The sequence below is a fragment of the Vulpes vulpes genome, chromosome 12, assembly GCF_048418805.1.
Source record: "Vulpes vulpes isolate BD-2025 chromosome 12, VulVul3, whole genome shotgun sequence".
Taxonomy (NCBI): domain Eukaryota; kingdom Metazoa; phylum Chordata; class Mammalia; order Carnivora; family Canidae; genus Vulpes; species Vulpes vulpes.
In genome coordinates this window covers 142,627,394-142,649,305 of record NC_132791.1, presented here as the reverse complement: position 1 = coordinate 142,649,305, position 21,912 = coordinate 142,627,394, and the positions used below count along the sequence as shown (strand labels likewise).

At 51.0% G+C, this 21,912-nt stretch overlaps 3 protein-coding genes across 7 annotated transcripts in view; 1 reads left to right on the top strand and 2 right to left on the bottom strand.

The window, feature by feature from the left end:
* Positions 1-8,044, bottom strand: part of TOP3A (DNA topoisomerase III alpha) — a 28,012-nt gene extending 19,968 nt beyond the window's left edge. The window contains exons 1-4 of one of the 2 annotated variants that reach the window (XM_026005608.2): positions 6,816-8,044; positions 2,290-2,349; positions 903-976; positions 15-90 (exon numbers count right to left, since the gene is read on the bottom strand). In XM_026005608.2, the coding sequence (XP_025861393.1) occupies positions 15-90; positions 903-976; positions 2,290-2,349; positions 6,816-6,995 (390 nt within the window). In that variant the 5' untranslated portion in view covers positions 6,996-8,044. The remainder of the gene's footprint in view (positions 1-14; positions 91-902; positions 977-2,289; positions 2,350-6,815) is intronic. The other variant, XM_026005609.2, reaches the window with a different exon arrangement.
* On the top strand, positions 7,306-20,714 carry SMCR8 (SMCR8-C9orf72 complex subunit). Its single transcript, XM_026005610.2, has 2 exons — positions 7,306-10,306; positions 15,571-20,714. The coding sequence occupies exons 1-2, from the start codon at positions 7,953-7,955 to the stop codon at positions 16,022-16,024; spliced, it is 2,808 nt and encodes a 935-aa protein (XP_025861395.1). The 5' UTR covers positions 7,306-7,952; the 3' UTR covers positions 16,025-20,714.
* SHMT1 (serine hydroxymethyltransferase 1) overlaps positions 20,530-21,912 on the bottom strand; it is a 27,241-nt gene continuing 25,858 nt past the window's right edge. For all 4 annotated transcript variants that reach the window (XM_026005612.2, XM_026005611.2, XM_026005613.2 and 1 more), the window contains one exon: positions 20,530-21,572. In XM_026005612.2, coding sequence (XP_025861397.1) covers positions 21,400-21,572 — 173 coding nt within the window. In that variant the 3' untranslated portion in view covers positions 20,530-21,399. The remainder of the gene's footprint in view (positions 21,573-21,912) is intronic.

Here is a 21,912-nt window from a genome sequence, read left to right as displayed (position 1 = left end):
CCAAAACACCCTACCTTGATGTCTACAAAATTCTCTGGGCAGTACTTTTCAATTTCTGCTTCAAAGAGGACAAGGGGATTGCAGCTCTGCCTAGAAAAGAAATGAAAACACAACACATCCAACCTCAGCAGAGATGACAAGTCCTCTATTTTAATGAGAAAAAATTGCTCCAGTGTGCTCACGGATAGAACCCAAACAGAAAAGGTCCCACATTAAAAAGCCAGAGGATTAAAAGCAAGGCTATGATCCTCTGTACTAAGTGCTTTCTATGACAACAGGAGGAGCTAAGAAGTAATTCTGGAACTCTTTCATTAATGTCTGCAATAGGATCAGTTAATCCAGTGACTACGTAAAATAGGTCTGGCTATTTTAAGGGAAATATACTTCAAGGTGGTTTATTCTAAATGTATGGCAAAAATTCACAATGGTTCAGTTGATCTTAGGTCACTGCTGTGGGTTCCATGGTTTTTGTTCCCTCAAAACACATAGGTTGAGATTCTAACACCAATGTGATGCTGTTGGAAGGTGGGGACTCTCAGAGGTGATTATGTCATAAAGGTAGTGGTACCTCATGAATGGGATTTGAGCTCTTATTAAAGAAGCCCCACAGAGCTCCCTAGCTCCTTCTACCAGGTGAGGACGTGGTGAAAGGTCAGCAGGGTGCAATGGGGAAGAGGGCCCCTGACTTGACTGTGCTGGCACCCTGCTCTCCTACTTTTAGCATCCAGAACTGGGAAAAATAAATTTCTGTTGTTTATAAGTCCCTCAACTTGATGACATTTTATTAGAGCAGCCCGAATGGACTAAGACAGTATTGTAAGCTCTACGGTAAGATCAACAGGCCTCAAAATTCCTCTAGCATTTCACAACTTACTGTAATATCCCCTAGGAATTGTACTGACCATTTGCGAAACTGCATCTGGAAATCGTGAGCCAGCAAATGTCCAGAAACTGAAGTCATTACCATGGTAACATTCTGAATGATAACAAAATTCGAGTTAGTCTTTTAGCAATTACATTTTGTCAGATCATCCAAATAAAAGGTAGGAACGTCTATTAAAGAAAAAAAAAGGAGGTTGTCAAGGGTTTGGAGGGAGGTGGAGAAGAATGAATAGATAGAACACAAAGGGCTTCAGGGACAGTGGAAATATTCTGTATGGTATTATAATGATGGATATATGTTTTTTTTTTGTCTAAATCCATAGATGTACAACTCCAAGAGAAAACCATAATGCAAACTATGGACTTTGATTGCTTATGATGTGCCAGTTTAGGTTTGACTATAACACATGTATCACTCTGGTGAATGATGCTGATCATGGGGCGGGGTGGTATCTGTAGGATATGGTGGTGGGGGGAGGGCCAGGGGTTCTACAGGGCATCTCTCTATCGCCATCTTACTTGGCTCTAAAAACCTAAAATGGCTCTAAAGAAATAAAGTCTATAAAAAACAAAACAAAACCTAGTTAATTAGGAAGAAATGAACATAAATACATCTTTTTGAAGCCAAATGCGAAAGTAATATAATCACCGTTCTAATTCTAGCACCATGATGCCTGTGATGTGATTTAAAGTTCTCTCAAACTATTGGGTATTAGTGTCTTTCTTGCTATAAAGAGATGGGACCACATTTAATTAAAAAGTGACCACGTGGGCACCTGATGGCTCAGAGGTTGAGTGTCTGCCTTTGGCTCAAGTTGTGATCCTGGGGTCCTGAGATGGAGTCCTGCATCAGGCTCACCGAAAAGAGCCTGCTTTTTCCTCTGCCTATGTCTCTGCCCCCCTCTCTGTGTCATTTATGAATAAACAAAATCTTAAAAATAAAGTGACCACTTTAGGGCGCCTGGGTGGCTCAGTTGGTTGAGCCTTTGGCTCAGGTCATGATCCTGGAGTCCTGGGATCGAGCCCCACATCAGGCTCCCTGCTCAACGGAGAGTCTGATTCTCCCTCTGCCCTTCTCCCTGCTTGTGTTCTCTCTCTCTCTCATAAATAAAATCTTAGAAAGAAAAAGTGATCTCCTTACAAATTATAAAAAAGTCACCTGTAATCAAGGATCTTTACGTCTTAACAATCGTTACTCTTAAAATATTGTAACTTATTCTACAGTGGCCAGGCTCACTCCACTTGATCAAATACCTCTTAAGATACAAGCAGTTTAGGGATGACCTGTAGTAGTAAACAGCTGTTCTTTTCACAGCCATAACGAAAAACTCCTGGAGTATACCCCAAAATGGCACACAGATCTAAAAGCACACTTCAGCTGTATGACAGAAATATTATAGCACCTACCTGGCCATATAGATGATAATCAAATTCATAGATCTTGTTGAATTTTGAAAATCCTTCCCTCTATAACAAAACAAAAATAGATCAATTACATTGAAAACAAATAATTCCTCAGTCTAAATATGAAACAGAACAGTGGTAAGTGATAATACTGAAAAGTAATAGTGTTTTCTAAAGACAAAAACTAGGCTACATTACTGAGGCCATTTACTGAGTGGCTCCTCAAAACACTTATAAGCACGTGATTGGTAGAGTCCACGGAGTTTTTATGCTGGAAGGTAACCTCAAGGTCAGCTAATATTAATAAACTCCCATAGATGAGATGTGATGTGTCCAAGGTCACATCACAAATTAAAGGCACAAAAAGGATTACAACATAATTTTCTTCCTTCGCCCTATACTTCTACTACTTTCTGACTGTACAATTGCACCTGTCAATGGCACAGGCAAGTCATTCACTTTTCGAACATCTATTTTTTTTTTTTAAAGTTGACTATTCATCTGGATGTTCCTTGAAGGAGATGTACAGAGGCTGGAATTTTTTTTTTTTAAGATTTTATTTATTTATTCATGAGAGACCCAGAGAGAGAGGCAGAGACACAGGCAGAGGGAGAAGCAGGCTCCATGCAGGGAGCCTGATGTGGGACTCGATCCCGGGACCCCAGCCAGGATCACGCCCTGAGCCTAAGGCAGGCGCTAAACCGCTGAGCCACCCAGGGATCCCGTGAATATCTATTTTTGAATGAAGTTACCTCCAAGTTCTCCTCTGGCTCTAAAACTCAGTAACACTATGAGCCCCAGTCAGAACTAGAATCCAGTCTATAAAGCAATTCTTCAGCTTGCTATCATGGATGAATAAGACCTTCTCTGAGTAGATTCCACCGTCCTCTACAGGGGCATTAAATGCAGTTGCATGTGAGTTCTGCACCAACATTACACAGAAGACAAGAAAATGGCCAGCTGGGGGGGATGCCTGGGTGGCTGAGCGGTTGAGCGTCTGCCTTTGGCTCAGGGCATGATCCCAGGGTCAGTCCCATATCGGGCTCCCCCCGGGGAGCCTGCTTCTCCCTCTGTCTATGTCTCTGCCTCTCTCTGTCTCTCTCATGAATAAATAAAATCTTAAAAAAAAAAAAAAAAAAAGAAGAAAAAGAAAATGGCCAGCTGGTAAGTGGAGATGTGTTCAAGGGCCAAGAAAGGTCAGTGTTCAGTGTTCAGAAGATTCTTCCTCAGTCTCACAGACAACTTTTCTGAGTGGGATACGAGGTTCTCTTTGAGGCATAGTGACAAATTTTAAGAAGGAATTTATTTTAGTATCTCATACTTAAGAATTCACTGGTAGCCAATATCGCCAAGAAACTCCCCTTTACAAACGCCAATTGATAGTTAAGCCCTTTTATTTATTTTTAAAGATTATTTTTTATTTATTCATTCATGAGAAACAGAAAGAGAGAGAGAGAGGCAGAGACACAGGCAGAGGGAGAAGCAGGGAGCCTGACGTGGGACTCCATCCCGGGTCTCCAGGATCACGCCCTGGGCCAAAGGCGGTGCTGGGCCACTCGGGCTGCCCAATAAATAAAATCTTAAAAAAAAAAGCTCTGAAGCCTTCCCACTTAAATGTACCCTGATATACAACAGGGGTGAAGTCTGTTTACTCACCCTCTCCCCAGCCCAGTCCCAAGTGACTCCTGAGGTGCATACTCATCATCCCTCAGGTCTCTTGGGAACACAGTCTGAAAATCACTGTTCTAATCCTCTCCAAGTAAATGACTTGTCTGGTAACGTATATGACCCCACAACCAGGGCTCTTGCAGGCAGTGTCCTCTCCCAGAGATAGTCTTGAGAATGTGAAATGTTTTTCCTGACATTTCAAACTTGTCCCCCTATAATTCCCATTTGAGGATGGCACACAATTATGTGTGATTCCACATTCAGATGAGGTGCTCAGGGAAAGTGGACGCTCCCAAATTAGAGTAGTTTTGGAGCCTAGAGAAAGAAAAAAACCTGGCAGATTGAACAAGAATGTAGCTTTTGTAATCTCTTTTGCAGTGTTCTCCACTCTATTAAAAAAAAAAATTATACAAGTCCCTTCTCTAAGCACTCTGTAGGAACTGTCACATTGTTGCCACTAAATGTACAGCAGGATTCATTAAGATTTATCTTTCTAAAGGGCACCTGGGTGGCTCAGCTGGGGCCTGCCTTTGGCTTGGGTTGTGGTCTCAGGGTCCTGGCATCAGGCCCTGAGTCAGGCTCCCTGCTCAGCAGGAGGGCAGCCCAGGTGGCTCAGCAGTTTAGCGCCGCTTTCAGCCCAGGGCGTGATCCTGGAGACCCAGGACTGAGTCCCACATAGAGCTCCCAGCATGGAGCCTGCTTCTCCCTCTGCCTGTGTCTCTGCCTCTCTCTCTCTCTCTCTGTGTCTCTCATGAATAAATAAATAAAAATCTTAAAAAAAAAAAAAGAAGTCTGCTTCTCCCTCTGCCCCTCTCCCTCTTGCGTGCAGTGTGTTCTCTCTCAAATAAAGTCTTTTAAAAAATAAAGATTTATCTCCCTGAATATATAAATAAAACCATGAAAAAGTTGTACACACGTAGAAGCTTGTAGTTTTCAGCATGTTTTTGAATGCTATTGTAAATGCAATTGTTTTAAAATATTTTATTTATTTGAGAGAAAGAGAAAGCACCAACGGGGAGAGGGAAAGAGGGAAGCAGACTCCCTGTTGAGCAGGGAGCCCCATGCACGGGGCTCCATCCTAGGACCCTGAGATCATGACCTGAGTCCAAGGTGGACACTTAACTGAGCCACCCAGGTGCCCCTGATATTGTTTTCTTAATATTCTTTTCAGATTGTTCATTGCTACTCATTCGTGTGCACTGATCTTGTATCTTACAACTTTGTTGAATTTATTAGCACTAACGTCTTTTTTGTGGCTTCAAGATTTCTATTCTACAAAGCCATGTTGTCCACAAATAGACATATTTTATTTTTTTAAAAGATTTTATTTATTTATTTATTCATGAGAGACACAAGACAGAGGCAGAGACATAGGCAGAGGGAGAAGCAGGCTCCCCAGGGGGAGCCCGATATGGGACTGACCCTGGGATCATGCCCTGAGCCAAAGGCAGACGCTCAACTGCTGAGCCACCCCAGGCATCCCAAACAACTAGACATACTTTAAATCCTTCCTTTCCAATTTAGATTTCTTTTTCTTCCCTAATTGCTTTAGCTAGAACTTCTAGTAATCTTGGATAGCAATGGCGAAAGCAGGCAATCTTGTCTTGTTCCTGACCTTAGAGAAAAAGCTTTCAGTCTTTTACCCTCGGTGTAGCGTTAGTGATGGGATTTTCATAAATGCCTTTTATCATTAAGAGATTTAATTTTTATCACATGTGTTTTCTGCATCGAGGTAAGCAATGTAGGTTTTTGTTTTTTTAATTTATTTATGATAGAGAGAGAGAGAGAGAGAGAGAGGCAGAGACACAGGCAGAGGGAGAAGCAGGCTCCATGCACCAGGAGCCCGACGTGGGATTCAATCCCAGGTCTCCAGGATCGCGCCCTGGGCCAAAGGCAGGCGCTAAACCGCTGCGCCACCCAGGGATCCCAGCAATGTAGGTTTTAAGTGGGAGATTACTGGGGTCATATGGGTATTTTATAAAGCCACTTTGGTAGTGGAGAGTTTGAAGAGTGAAAAGGCCAGGGGGAAAGCTACTGGAGTTCTGTGAGAGGTCAAAGGCCTGAACTCTACAGACACAACCTCTGCTCTTGCTCCCATTATCCACGAGCTAGAAACGGAGGCCTAGGGACCTTGGGATCTTGAAAGGAGAACTTCTGCCCCCTACTCTTACAAATGGCCTCCTGAAAACATTCCGCTTTAATGACAGATTTTCCTGAACAGTTCTTGTTGCCTCTCTGCCACCTCTTTTACACAACCTTCCCCTTCCTTTGCACCTCCAGTGTGTCTAGGACACATTCTCATCTCTTACTTGCCTATTCTTTGAAATGAGCTGGTACTAGGAAGAAGTAACTGGCTGATGTTCCTTCTAATCGCAAACCCCAGGCGGTACTGCCCTGTCGACACGCCTTTACAGACTGGGAAATCAGTGGGGCTGCATAAGGCAGGGGGTGCGCAGAGATGAGGGCAGCTAGTTACCCGAGGGTGCTCGTTCAGGGCCTGACCGCCAAGCCCAAGGACTTTGGTCAGTGCTTCCTTAAACAACTTAGCTTTCGAATCACACGGAATAATGTTAAACTTAAATATGCGTTAAATATGGGTTACTCGGCGCCCCATTCTCAGACAAATCTGGGAACCGCTGCCGTGGACAAAGAGGAGCCAAGGTGTTCGAGCACACGGGTGAAGCGTCCGAACCACGTCTTTACATGCCTACCACTCGGAAAAGAAGACAGGAAGCCACTGCGAGGACCCAGAAGCGAGAGAAGTGGCCTCCGTCTCTGTTCCCAGCGCCCGTCCCCCAGTCCCGCCGGGTGATCGGCGCAGCTCCCTCACCGCACAGCTGATCGGAAATACGCCTCCTTACCCGCCTCATGCGGCCGTTGGACAGCAGGTCGGCGATCCCCTTGGCCGCGTCGTTTTTCTCGGCCACACAGAGAATTTTGCGCACACCTCGGAAGGCCACCTCCATGGCAGCACGGGACAAGGTCCGGGCTCCCGGCCGTGGCAGCCAGCGGAGCGCGCGGCGGGCGACCGGGAAGATCATCCCTAGGCCCCGCGCCCGCAGCCGCCCCTCGGGTGCCCACGCATGCTGGAGAAGCCAGAGGGGAGGTCCAGCCGGCGCTCGCCCTAAGGGAACTGGGGTCTTCCGGAGCCGCCAGCGCCACCCTCCGCGGCCGGGTCACCTCCCATGAGCCCGCCGAGCTTCGGACCCGCGGCCGCCCCGAGAATCCCGCGCCTAAGGCGCGGTCACGCTTCCGCCCGCCTTCTCGGGCTACATCCGCCGGGCGCGAGCCCCACAGGACCGCGAACTACAACTCCCAGACGGCCCCGCGGCCCTGGCCCCCTCGCACGTTTCCGCTCCTCCGCCCCACTTCCTTTCTTTCCACACAGGGGTTGGTAAGTCGGTTGGTCCTTGGGAGAGGCCGCTGGAGGGTTCTGCCCACACTTGTCGCTCGCTCACTCCAGCTGTCCCGCTCAGAAGTCTACGCGGACGCTTCCGGGTCAAGCGACGCTGACACCGCGAGTCATGTGATACCAAGATGGCGGCGCCGCGTTAGCTGGTTCTGGGTTGTGGCGTCCGAGGAGCCGCGACGGTTTCTGCCCTCGGGCCGGCAACGCTTGACTGGGCCCTGCGGCGGCCCGTAGCCCCGCGTCAGACACCGGTCCCGGGCCGGGCTGTTGCTGTCGCGGTGGGTTAGGGGGAGTGCCGGCGATCTCGCTGCAGGTGTCCTGCGCCGGACGCTCTCGCCGGAGGAGGAGGAGGAGGAAGAGGAGGACAGCCGGCCTATCCGGTCTTCTGGACCTGCGGAGTCCACGGGCCTCTGAGGGGACTGTGGGAGTTCGAGTCTACCAGTGTGTGAGAGGCAGCCTAGTACCCCCCGGGGCGCCAAGAAGACGGCAGGGACTTTGCTTCCTCTTCCAGAGGCTTGGCTTCCCTGCGTTGATTACCCCCGCCTTCTTTCTCACTTCCTCTCAATGTTGTCTCCGTATATCTGGAAATATGATCAGCGCCCCTGACGTGGTGGCCTTCACCAAAGAGGAGGAGTACGAGGAGGAGCCTTACAATGAGCCCGCCTTGCCCGAGGAGTACTCGGTGCCGCTCTTCCCTTTCGCCAGCCAGGGAGCCAACCCGTGGTCCAAACTGTCCGGGGCCAAGTTCTCTAGGGACTTCATCCTTATTTCCGAGTTCTCTGAGCAGGTGGGACCCCAGCCCTTGCTGACCATCCCCAATGACACCAAAGTTTTTGGTACTTTTGATCTCAATTACTTCTCCCTGCGGATCATGTCTGTGGATTACCAGGCCTCCTTTGTGGGCCACCCCCCTGGTTCTGCCTATCCCAAGCTGAACTTTGTGGAGGACTCCAAGGTGGTGCTGGGAGATTCCAAGGAGGGAGCATTTGCATATGTGCACCACCTTACCCTGTATGATCTGGAGGCCCGGGGCTTTGTGAGGCCCTTTTGCATGGCTTATATCTCAGCAGACCAACACAAGATCATGCAGCAGTTTCAGGAGCTCTCAGCTGAATTTTCCAAAGCTTCTGAGTGCTTGAAGACAGGCAACAGGAAGGCATTTGCTGGAGAACTTGAGAAAAAACTGAAAGACTTGGATTACACCAGGACAGTGCTGCACACAGAAACGGAGATCCAGAAGAAGGCCAACGACAAAGGCTTTTACTCATCTCAGGCAATTGAGAAAGCCAACGAACTGGCTAGTGTAGAGAAGTCCATCATTGAACATCAGGACCTGCTGAAGCAGATCCGCTCGTACCCTCATCGGAAGTTGAAGGGGTCTGCTCTGTGTTCTGGGGAGATGGAGCACACCCAGGATCAGGCCAGCCAGCCAGCCACTACCTCTAACACTGATGAGTCTGCTGCCACAGACCTTTACACCTGCAGACCTGCTTATACCCCTAAACTCATCAAAGCAAAGTCCACCAAGTGTTTTGACAAAAAGTTGAAGACCTTGGAAGAGCTCTGTGACACTGAATATTTTACCCAGACCCTGGCCCAGCTCAGCCACATAGAGCACATGTTCAGAGGAGACCTGTGCTACCTCCTGACCAGCCAGATTGACAGAGCACTTCTAAAACAACAGCACATAACCAACTTCCTCTTCGAAGATTTTGTGGAGGTTGACGACAGGGTGGTAGAGAAACAAGAGAGCACACCCCCTAAACCCAGTCCAGGCAGGCCGCCTTCCAGGTCTCTGGAAGAATGTCCGATCCCTCAAGTGTTAATTAGCGTTGGTTCTTACAAGTCCAGTGTGGAGTCTGTGCCGATAAAGATGGAGCAGGAACTTGGAGATGAGTACAGGGAAGCGGAGGTGACAGAAATGAGCAGTTTTGATCCCCAGGAAAGCTTGGACTATCTAGATATGGACATGAAAGGGAGCATCAGCAGTGGCGAAAGCATCGAGGTTCTGGGCACGGAGAAGTCCACCTCTGTGCTAGCTAAATCTGACAGCCAGGCCAGCCTCACCGTGCCATTGAGCCCCCAGGTGGTCCGGAGCAAGGTGGTCAGCCACAGGACCATCAGCGAGGACAGTATTGAGGTCCTCAGCACTTGCCCCTCTGAAGCCCTCATCCCTGACGATTTTAAGGCCAGCTACCCAAGTGCCATTAACGAAGAAGAATCGTATGCAGATGATAGTGAGGGAGCCATCCACTTCCAGGCAAGTGTCAGCCCACCAGAGCTGGGTGAGGCAGAGGAGGGCAGCTTAGAAAACACCTCGTCACAAGCAGACTCGTCCTGCTGCATTGGGAAGGAGAGTGAGAGTCTGCGGGTGCCCCTTTCCACCCCAGCGCACACCCCCTCGGATCAGGATGGAGTTGTGAGCATCCCCCCACAGCGCTACAGGCAGAAGGATCAGGGATTCCACGTAGACTTTGCGGTGGAAAATGCCAACCCTTCCCAAGACAACAGTTCTGAGGGCTTTCCTGCTTATGAGCTGGATCCAGAACGCCTGCTGGCTAGCCGGGATGTCAGCAAGAGCAGCCTGGACAACTCTGACACTACCAGCAATCTGAGCAGTATAGCCTCCACCAGCTCAGACAGGACTCCCTCCTCTGCTTATCCCCCTGGCCCCTCTTCTGAGAGGCATAAAAAGAGGGCTGGCCAGAACGCCTTAAAATTCATCCGTCAATACCCCTTTGCCCACCCGGCCATCTACTCTCTCCTCAGTGGGAGGACACTTGTGGTCCTGGGAGAGGACGAGGCCATAGTGAGGAAGCTGGTGACGGCACTGTCAATCTTCGTCCCTAACCACAGCCATCATGCCAAACCTGTGAAGCACTGGATCTCCTCTCCTTTGCATATTACAGATTTTCAGAAGTGGAAGCTTATCGGCCTGCAGAGGTAACTGGTCACCTATGGTGGGGAAGGGCCCTGTCCAGTTAGAGATGAGGCTTCATGTGTAAATTCCTCTGGGGGTGGTGAACCAGGTTTGTGTGGTGGGCTCAGAATTGGGCGACCTGGCTTCCAGACAGGACCCCCAACACCAGCCCACTCTGTAACTTTTTGCAGATCATTTCCTTTCTCTGGCCGCCTGTTTCCTCATCCTGCTAGTGAAGGATTGCAGTTCCTATCCAGAGTGGTTGCCAACCCTGGTCTGTGATCTGCCCTGTCAGAATTATTCAGGAGAATTTTTTAGATCATGGATTTCCGGGTTCCATCCCCCAGAGATTCTGGTTCAATTGGTCTGGGGTAAGACCTGGAGTCTGTTTGGCATACAGGAAAGTTTGGGGAACTTCTAGATCTCAGGTTCTCTCTGATTCTCAAATTTATACTATGGTGTAAATGACCGAGGAGAGATCTGCTTCTGAGAAAGGACTATTGGTAGTCCTAGAAGGTGGCAGCTGTCTTTGGTGATGGGAACATCTGAGGGCTCCCGTGGCTTTTACTCCACTGTCCTATTTTCTTTAGAAGGCTGTCTTTCCCCCGCGCCCCCCAGAAGTCTGTTTTAATAAGGAAGTGCAAGAGCCAATTCTTTCTCTCTTTGAACGCTTTCTACTTTATCTTCCCATTTGTGTTACTTGTGTTTTCGGAGACTCATTTTGTTTTTTCAGATACAGCTTGACCGGTGGTCTAGCCCAAGGGCCTCTTTCCCTCAGGGTACAGCCCTGTTCAGTTTCCCCATCCCCTTCTCTGCACCCCGCTTTGCACTTGCTGACACAGCTTCCCGGGCTACAGGGGGAGAGAAAAAGGATTTCTGTCCCATTGCCATCAGCAACTGTTTCCATTTTCCGACTTTCCTTTTGCATCTGCTATAGTGAGGTCCCCATGTCCCAAGTCACCTTGTGTCTGCACCTTTGCAGAGTCTGTCCCAGGGCTCCCGCTCTAAGTCTTGCTGCCTTAGGCTTTCTTCAGGGTCGTGGTGGTGGCACATAAGCAAGCGTCACTTCCACATCAGGCCTTGGCTTACTGGCGGTGTTGGCAGGTGCTGGGGTACCATCTGGGGGTACATGAGCAAACCCACCACCCTGGAAGAATCCACAGTTCAGGAGGGGAAATGGGGGACCAGAGCCTTGCTGTAGGAGGGTTCCAACAGCAGGTGCATTGTGCATGCTGAGAAAACAAAGGGGGCGGTTGAGTGATGTGTGGGAAGTGAGGGAGTGGGGCGCCTGGGGAAGGCTTGGGGTGTTTGGCTTGAGTCACCAGGAGGGTGAGCTTGCCAGGGGAAGAGTGATGACATGGGGATTTGGTGTGACATGGCCAAGTCACCCAGACAAGCCCCTTCCTCAGGCCACACAGGAAACCACCGTGTGGAGTCCTTGCTTCTGGGTGCAGACGCAGGCTTGGAAGTGACAGACAGCATCTGGTGTCCTTGCAGACTTTGGCCTTCCTCCCAGGGTCCCAAGCCTCTGCTGATGCCGGCTCTTTGCTTGGGTTTAACGCATCTGTTCCAGGAAGGCAAGGGCTTTTCAGGGATAGCTTTTGGTGCTGATGTTGGTGGAATAAGGGGTCGGTGTCCCTGGCACACACATAGCTCTCCTCCAGGTAACTCCCTCACCCCAATCCTTGACCTTTCCCTTTTTCTCCTCCAGAGAGGGAGAATCTAAATTGCACATCTGTCTGTTGTCAGCTGGCTTATCCAGGGCTAGACTCAGGACGGCATAGCCCTTTCCAGAAGCTTTCCCTGAAATTCCCTCCTTAGAATGTGCCGGGATGGCAGAAGGTGGTCATCTCTCAGGCCAGCTCGACTCCGTGGGGTACCTGGCTGGAGTGCTGTGTGGAGGATTCCGAGGCCCAGGCTGGGCTGCCTTGGGAAGCCTGCTGTGATCAGCTCATGAAGTGTGGGGCTGCAAAAGTGGGTAGCTGGCGTCCCTGAGGCAGAAGAGGAGGTGGGAGGTGGTCTGAATCTGGGGCCAGCCCTACCAGTGTTCATCCCCGTGACAGGCAAGAATGGTCTTCATGGGGGTCCTTGATGCCAGTTCCAGCTCTGCCAGCTTGATTCCTTTTTTTTAAAACTACATTTCATTTTTTATTAAGACAACTTATTTATTTATTTGAGGAGAGACGGAGGGAGGGAGAGGAGCACGGGGAGCAGGACAGGGGGAGAAGCAGACTTCCTGCTGGGCAGGGAGCTTGACATGGGGCTCAATCCCAGGATCCCGGGATCATGACCTGAGACGAAAGCAGACACTTAACTGATGGAGCCACCTAGGGGCCCCGCGCCAGCTTGATTCCAAGGCTGTTTCTATCTGCAGGTGCAGCTGCTAAGACCTGCCCCGTGAGAGTGGATGGGGAAAGGCCCATTGCATTTGGGTTGGGTCTGATCAGTGTGAGTGCGTCTCTGATAACCTAACAGGGATGCACACAGACTCAAGGGAGGCAGGCTGAGGCAGCAGGCGCTCAGTGGGGCCTTAGACCCTATAAGAGTCCTCTGTGAAGGTGAGAGACCCATCAGAAGTGGCAGATGAGGGATCCCTGGGTGGCGCAGCGGTTTGGCGCCTGCCTTTGGCCCAGGGCGCGATCCTGGAGACCCGGGATCGAATCCCACGTCGGGCTCCCAGTGCATGGAGCCTGCTTCTCCCTCTGCCTGTGTCTCTGCCTCTCTCTCTATCTCTCTGTGACTATCATAAATAAATAAAAATTAAAAAAAAATTAAAAAAAAAAAAGTGGCAGATGAGAGCTTTGCAGATGGCCCTGATTGGGGAAGTGTCTTTCATTGCTGTCCTTCTCAAACCTGGGTGGGCACAGATGTTGGCTACTGGCAAGGTCTGCCTCCAAAGGGTCCTGTTCTGGTGCGAAATACCGTGGGCAGAGGTTGGAGGCCTTGTTCCCAAGGGAGCGTGTCACTCCCAGAGTGGGGACTGGATCTGCCACAGCTCTCCCAAAGAATTCCTGGGACCTAAGCAGCAAATACGACATGAACGTATCCTGAGATGAAAAGCTGTGGAGTCATGGCCCCGGGGCGGTCGGGGAGGCGCACAGTGGGTGCTGCAAGCTCTGGTCCAGATGTTCCCACTATCTGTCGTGTGGATTTGGACCAGTTCTCTCCTCTCCTCTCATTCATTCAACAAAGCTTGTTGAACACGCCTGTGAGCAGGGCTTAGGATGCTCACCGTGTGGCACTGCAGGAAAGGGTCACATCCCCGCGCCATGCTTGCCCTTTGAAGTGCTCAGAGCTGTGGATATAGGTGATGAGACACCCCAGCAGGCAGAACCAGTGTTGCAACTGGGAGGCAACCGAGGCCCATCTGAGGATAAGGAGTAGGAGGAGGAGGAGAAAGGCCTCTGTGTGGCCGTGAACTTCCTGCCCCTGGGGGAGCTCAGCTCTAGAGGGGGTTGATGCCGTGTGCTGGGTGAATCTGGAGTCCCAGAACTGTGACCCAGGAGGGTCTGTCCCGTCTCAGGTCCTTTGACTCAGGCTAAAACCAGCTCAGACAATGAACTGTTTTTAATTTAAAGACTCTCACCCCCCTCCAACTGCCACTTTCATTGGCTCTTGATTTTTTTTTCCACTAAGGTAGGCAACCTCTGTTGCCTGGAGGTGCTCAAGAGTCGGATTCATCACTTGTGGGTATGAGATGGGCAGATATTCATGTTGGTTTCCCATTATTTTCAATCAAAATGAAGGATAATTGTATTTGTTTACCACATTGCAGGAATAAGCCCTGGACAGAACTGTCTGATGGGAGAAAGTGCTAGTGGGGGGTCAGAGGCCCTGGGTGTGTCCCTGGTCGGCCACTTTCTAGCTGGGGGACCTTAGATGAGGCACAGCCCCTCTTTGGGCCTCAGCATTGGCACCTGTCCAGAGGCTTACCCCAGCATTGGGATTGGGGAAGGCAGGGGTGTCTCGGGAGCTGACTGAGGAGGCCTGTGTCCCCAAGAAGCCAGTGAGCCACCTGCCAGCCCTGCCTCCTCATTGCCCATGTGATGGGGTCCACGGCCCTCTGCTCTCTTCATGGTTTTAAGGACACCTGGCCTGTTGTAGCTCTCTGTTTTCTTGTCTCTGTGACCCTGCTCTCGTGTGGTCTGGATGCTGTCCGAGGTTCTCAGCCCACCTTTGCTGTAAGGCCCAGCTTTGAGGCCATTCCTGCAGGACTTTTGTGGCCCCGGGCCTCCCTTCTCTTGGTGTACTGTGTGCATGTCTTTTCTTCCCAGCCCCACCAGGCTCGTTCTTCACTGCCTGTTCCACGCCCCGGTCACTGCCTGGTATATAGTAGATGCTGGTAACTGTATGAGAAGATAACAGCAGCCCGGAAGGAAAAAATATAATGAGATTATCGTGGTCCCAAGTGCCTGTCAATCCTCTGTACACAATACGTTAGGCCTAACACAAGCCCTAAATTCCGGATGTGTGTCCATCTGTGAAATCTCTGGTCGCCCAGACCTTTGCCAGACTGCAAGGTGACTGGCTGCTCTGGGAAAACTGATCCAGAGGGTTTTAAAGAGTTGCTTTCTAGGGCTGATCACCCTGACCCCTTCCCTCATTGAGCAAGCCCTGTCTGCCTCTGTACAGCCCTGGCTGTACGGGCACGGTAGTGGGCGGTGGGTCAGGCGGCCAAATCTGCTAGTCCCCAGTCTGCAGAAGCTCTGTACTGTGGGAGAGACGGGAGACCAGAGACAGCACACTGACTGGTGCCAGGCTGATGATAGTGAGGGCCAGATGCTGTCCTAAACAGGACCAATTTTGTCTCTGCAGTAGCCACATGAGGCAGGACCTGGTATCTGTTTTACAGTTGGGGCTCAGAGGGATTAAGGAACTTGGCTGAGGTCACCAAGCAAGAAAGCAGAGAAGCAGAGGGAGGGGATCGGGGACAGCCAGGTCAGGTTTGAGTTGGCATAGAAACAAGTCCAAATGGAAGGGAAGCGTATTCTGGGCAGAGTGTAGAGGCCCGTGATTTTGAGGCCCTACTGAAAGCTTGGCATGTCTGCAAGGAAGTCATTATGGGGGTAACATGGGGCCTCAGAGGCCAGCAGGAAGCAGGTCACACAGGGCCTGTGGGACATGCCAAGGCACTTGAACTTGGTCATGAGGGTGGCGAGGCGCCCTTTGAAGAGCATCATGATCAAATTTGCCTTCCAGAAAGAGCCCAGTGAGTGTGCTGGAGCTACCCGGAGACAGGAAGCCCCGCCCCCAGCCTTTCCTCCTGACGTTGGCCTATGTGTTTCAGAGTGGCATCCCCTGCCAGTGCCGGCACCCTCCATGCCCTGAGCCGCTACAGCCGCTACACAAGCGTCCTGGACCTGGACAACAGGGCCCTGCGCTGCCCCCTCTACAGAGGTACCCTTGTGCCCCGGCTGGCAGACCACCGCACTCAGATCAAGCGGGGCAGCACCTACTACCTGCACGTCCAGAGCATGCTCACCCAGCTCTGCTCCAAGGCCTTCCTCTATACCTTTTGCCACCACCTGCACCTGCCTGCCCATGACAAGGAGACAGAGGAACTGGTTGCCAGCCGCCAGGCGAGCTTCCTGAAGCTGAACCTGGGCCTGGTGAACGAAGATGCTAAGGTGGTCCAGTACCTGGCTGAGCTGCTGAAGCTACACTACACACAGGAGGCTCCTGGAACCAGCCACCCCACACTCAGGTTCGACTACGTCCCCAGCTTTTTGTACAAGATCTGAGGTCAGCCCCAGCCACTGTGACCGAGACCTGGGACTCAGGGTATGGGGAGGGGAGGGGAGGGGTGGGCATGAGCAAGCAGGCCTCTGAGCTGTTTAGACTTCCGTTGTCATCTGTAGGAGGGAAACCAAGATGGCAGCCCTGGTTCCTGGGTGGCTTCAGGCAGTTTGGGAGTTGGACTTGGGCAGAGGCGAGCACCTGGCTCTCTGAAGGCATTGGAAAGGATGGTAACAGGTCGCTGGGCCTGGCGAGGTGTGGCCCCTGGGGTTGGGAGGGAGCCACTTGGCTTCCTGGGAACTGGTAACCAGGCCAGGAGAGAGTCAGCATTCTCTCGATGTGGTGGGATGAGGGGCAGAAAGGTTAAGCCCAGTCAGGAGGAATATGCCGGCACGTTTAGCTCCCAAACACTTGGGCAGCAAATCAAGGGGTGAAGCACCCCGTTCACTGGAATGGTTTAGTGGGAAGCAGGACAATAGAACATCCATTGCCTCATTCAGATCCCAGCTGGGGTCCTTCACTCAGTACCCTACAGCCCAGCATCCCAGGAGGAGGCCCCTGAATGAGTGAGATGGAGGGGAGGCAGCTCTGCCTCATTGGGTGGTGGCAAACACAGAACTTTCTGGGCCCTCAGGCAGCAGGGGAAGCGAGGAGCACCCTGTCTGGTCCTTGAGTCCTCACTAGGCACAGAGTGCCTGTGGCGGGCTTTGCAGCTGGTTCCCCTGGGTCAGCAGGAGTGGCTAGAGTTAGTCACTAGTCCTTGTTCGTGAGAACCACTCTCACAGCTGGAGAGCCCAGGAGACAGGCAGGGCCATGGTGCCACGAGGTCATCAGCACTGTGTAAGTGATGAAGAACCAGCAGGCCTCTGGGGCTCAGCCCACCAGCCTTTCTGGCAGTATTGAGTCCAACTGTCCTCCTGGGGAAGGTCTGCAGACATGCTGGGACTTGGCCGAGGTCACCCCAGTCCTCCACCCACCGCAAATCTTTGCAACCACTTCACTACCTCTCACAGGGTCTCGTGGGCACAGTGACAGCGGGGTTTTGCTCAGCTGGTCCGTCTGGGGAGGCAGCTTGTCTGGTGAGAACCTACGGCCAGGGTCTCCTTCAGGAATGAGGAATGCCACCTTGTGTGGCTGTCTTCATGGATCTGCCCCACATGGGCCTGGGATACACACTCATCACTGCTCACTCTCGCCCCCCATGCCATCCCCTCAAACACATGCACCTCACCACTGTTCACTCCTGCCCCGTGCAGGTCCCCCAGGTATGCTCACCTCACCACAGCTCGCTCCCAGCCCCATGTGAGTCCTCCCTTCAGGGAAGAAGATCCCCGGGTCACCCACCTTGACCTCCCTGACACTCCTTACACAGTTGCTGTTGGTTTGTAAATGGAGGGTTTCTTGCAACCTTGAATTTTTTATACTTTTTTTTTACGGCTTTTTTTTCTCCAGGTAGGGAGAACTCTTAGCATTACTGCTTTTTAATTTGTTCTAAGACATTTGTGATAAAACAGACCCGAAGCAGCGACAAAGCGGTTGCTCCTGAGCATGTGTGTACGCATCTCCTGGCACCGTGTACTGCATAGTTTGGGGTCTTGCTGTTGAGACCTGTCTACCTGTCCGCTTTTGTGGCACAGCACTGAGGCCACATAGGGGAGCCCAAGAAGGATTTGTGTCACATCACTCCTATGGTCCCCTCCTGGCCTGGGTCCTGTGCAGGAGGGTACAGCCCATGGGCTCCTGGTCAGAGCCCACTGTCCTGGCAGGTGTGTGAGTTCACTTCTGAGGCTATGCCTGAGAAAGAACCTTCTGTGGCAGATGGTATGTCTACATCTCATGGGTTTTCTTTGTATCTGTGCCCATTGCATATGTTCACACACAGAAGAGTTGCCAGGAACGTCTTGGCAGCTTGGAAACGTGACGTGTGTTTGCATGTGGGGAAGGCTGCACAGGAAGCCTGTTGCACTTCATGGGCTTCCCCCTCCGTTGCTGCCTCGGTGTCTCGAGTTCAAGACGCTGCTGTGTTTTCTACCTGGGAGGCTTACTGCTGTCTGCTTAGGCCTCCAGGGACATGACCTTATGATGCTTTATCTCCAAGGCACAGGAAGGCCTCTGGGGTCCAGAGGACAAGACAGAGAAGGCGATCCTTGGCACCACCATGGCTTCCCTTCTCGTTTCACACCATCATGGACTCTGCAGTTAACAGTGCCATCACCTGGGAAACTGACCGAGGCAGGAGATCAGTCATACTTGGCCTTCCAGAAGCTAAAGCCATTGGCTGCTGTGGTCTAAAGTAGTCACTCTGGAGGGGGTTGGTGTGGAAGCTCTGTCTCAGGGATGGTTCTGGAGGGCCCAGGATTCAGAGGCAAGGGACCAGTCGGGTGTGAACAGAACAGGGGTGCCTTGTGCCAGGGCCAGCCTCAGAGCAAATGAGTGTCTCCCTGGAGTCGTTCATTCATGAAATGAAGTTAGCTACACAGACCAGTGGGTAGACTCCAAGTTTTACATTTTGGTTAAAGTCTAACTTTTCACTGTGGCCGTTTCAAAGGATTGCTTGATGCCAAGTATGTTTCTTTCCAAAGGGATTTCATTGTGGCCCTGGGACTGAGCCAGTTTGGGCAGGCACTTGAGACAGTGGAGATGCCCTTCCCAGACCCCCTCCACTTTGGAGAACTGGAACCCACTAGAAATCCCGCACCTGTAAATCTTAAGGGTGGGGAGTCCTATGCAGTGGGGCTGATCTCTTTGCAGTGGGGCCTCAGCCTCCTTTGAGGTTTGTCTCAAATCAAACATTTAAAAAACACTTTGCAGAAAATAGAGGACATCAGTGCCTCTTACTACTTTGTCAGTCCCCACTCCCTCTGAAGGCCCAGACACCAAAAGTGTGTCTAACGTTTATTTCAGCTTTACTTCCAATCTGGTACCGCTCCCCTATCCCCAACCACCCCTCTTTCAGCAGGTCCAGATTGAGAGCAGCCTGATGAGGCTAGTGGTGCTGCAGTCGTGCTTTCCAGAAGCTCTGTATAAGAGAGGAATCAAAGCCTTTGTAGCACCTTGGCCCTCGGGACGCTCCAGCCTGAGCTGTTGCCTCACGCCTCCCTGTTTCCTTGGGGACCTTGCTCCTTTAGTGGGATCCTTGGAGTTTAAAAATTGTGACTTGTCCACAATTTACCGCAATGGCTGAAATTCTCTGAATTGCACCAGAATTTGGAAATGGATTGTCATAGCTTCCTCGTCATTTCCCATCAAGCTTTTAACTTCTTTGTTGCTACATTCAAGGTATTGTTTGTAGGTTTCGACCTCAAATAACATCCCAGTTCAAATCCTAGGAAGACCAACAGATGGTACCCTGAGTGCCAAGGCTGCTACAGCTCTGTGACAGGTTTCCAGAGGCTTAAAGAGATCGCGTGCACACCAACCACCCACTCTTCTAGCAGTGCTGGACGCATGCCCCCACCTCCCTGAACCTGGTGTTGCCAAGCAGGTCAGCTTCTCATGCTGCTGCACAGCTGGTAACCCTCAGCTGCTGGGGAGCCCAGGGGGAAGCATGGACAACCTTCAGAGGAACTGGTCTCCCAAGCCAGCAGTCCAGTTTTAATTTCTCATCTCCCTAGAAAGCTCAGAAGAAAGTGCCTTGGTTTGTGCTTTGAAGCCAACCAGCCAGCTTTCTGGCTTTTCCCCAATACTGTGATAGAAAGTGACAAAACTGGAATCTTTAAAAAGAGGTAACAGTATTAACAGACTGTAAGAAGGAAAAAGCATCAAATTTCTACTGGCTGGAAAGAAAACCAGTCTCAGCTGAAAAGGTCTGAGCACACCAAGTTTTCCTGAGCCCTCAGAGGAGAAAGCTGTGAGCATTGACCTAATCTAATCCTACCTGTTAAGGTTTGGTGACGGCCAGGGGAAGGAAGAAGCGGGGTGGGGGTGGGGTGGGGGCAGAGCGAGCACTTTGCAGTGAATCCAGCTGTGGGGCATGGAGCCCCAGCTTCCTGGGAGTAATTGTTCAGCAAGGGTATTGAGGCTCTCCTTTTGTGTTCAGTTGGAGGAGCCAGGCTCCCTGAAGGGAAGACTAGCTTGGTGACATCATGGCTCCCAAAATTAAGGCAGAGAGATTTGGGGACTGGTATGTCACCCACACCCCCTGGAGTCCCCAGTATCACATGCTGGACCCCAGGCCCCAGGGGCACCCTCCAGGCAGGACCACGGGGTGCCTCGCCCACTGACTGCCCAACTGCTGGCTGGCTATACAGGTTGGGTTGAAAACATGCCATCTTTTAAGGCTGCAGTGAAAAGCATAGTCTGTGATGAATTCGTAGCTGTTATTTTTGGAAAGCTATTTTATTACTGCATGTCCTTCTGTCCATGCGTGTGAATGTGAGTCCTAACCACCCCAGGAGCTGCAGGCATTGCAGTGCACGCACACCTCGAACACGTGCGTGACAGCAGCTCTTGGGTGTGGCCGCATCAGAGTCTAACCAGAGTAAATGCCAAACAAATAGTATGAGAAGTGTACTTTTTAAGAAATTAATTTATTTGAGTTCAGATATTTTTGAAATATAAAAATTGGTTGTATTTTTTAAAGCTATAATTCTTGTAGACATTCTGTGGTTAAAAATTTGATTGTGCTTATTAAAAATGGTCATCTATGTTTTGCACTTCGGCTTTGTGAAAAATAAAGTTTCTCTGGGAAGGTGACATTTGGTTTCCTGATTACAGGAGGGGGTTGGTTACCTGGCACAGGGCAGGAAGGCCCCCTCCCCCCCGCCATTGGTTCTCACACCTGATGACACCTGGCAGCCCCCAGGGGTGGGGGATGAAAGAGACCGTTTCCAAGATGTCCTGAGCTGCTGTGGAGAACCTCCCACCATAGTGGGCAGCACCCTGTATAGAAATCACCAGAAGCTTCAAAATTTCCCTCAGTTATGACAATCCTCATTCTTCCTTTAGCAATCCTCCACCTAACAAGACGTGAAGGGGCAGCTCATGGCAGCTCTGAACTTGGGAGGTTGTCTCTTGCAGGGTGTGGGGAAAAGCCAGTAACTCAGAGAAGCGCAAGTACACCTCCTGGGGTCTTTCTAACCGTCAGCCCTGGATCCAGTCTAAGTACTTCATTTTTTCCAGAAGAACTTTTTATACAGCTAAGAGAAAGGAAAATTTAAATGCCTTAGTAACTTGTCCCAGAATTATTAACAATGGGTCTTAAAAACAAATTTTGATTTGTGAAGGAATGAGGAAAGCGGAGAAAGAAACCCCCTCGGGGCACAAAGCAGTCGATGCAGTCGGTCCCGTGTAGGGCAGCTCTCCTGTCTCTTCTCAGAAGGGCACCGGGTCCTTGAGCAGGTGGTTCCTGGGCAGGTGCCTGAGGGCAGGTGCGGCTCCTCTAAAAGTCAGGCAGGCCAGGCAGAGGGAAGAGAGAGGCGAAGCTCTCCACTTCCTCCCTGAGAGCCCTGATGGCCCTTTGGTGCTTCTCGTCCCCTGCCAGTTTCTCTCTGAACTCCTTTAGGGTGGCCCTGGCACCGATGTCGTTCTGAATCTGCAGAGTCAGTTCTATCCCTGTGCCGGCAAGAGACAAAATGGGTCCGTGCTGCGGCTCAGTGGACCTGAGACACACCCGAGGCTCAGCTGCCAGTATGTTCCCAGCAGCCGGCGCGGGACAGCCAGAGGTGTTAAGGCTGACCTCAGAAACGATTCTGGTGTGCCCCCTTCCTTGGGCCCGACCACTTTACAAACCTCTCAGCCTAGATGGTTTGGTAACGTGATTTTTGCTATCTCTTGTCGTCCCTAAGCCCTCAGCCCGGAACAGGAACATCCTTCAGTGGCTGGGTGTCAACTGCTCAGTCGCAATCAGAAATCCATACACAGTTCGGGATGTCTGACTTCCAAACCTTTATCC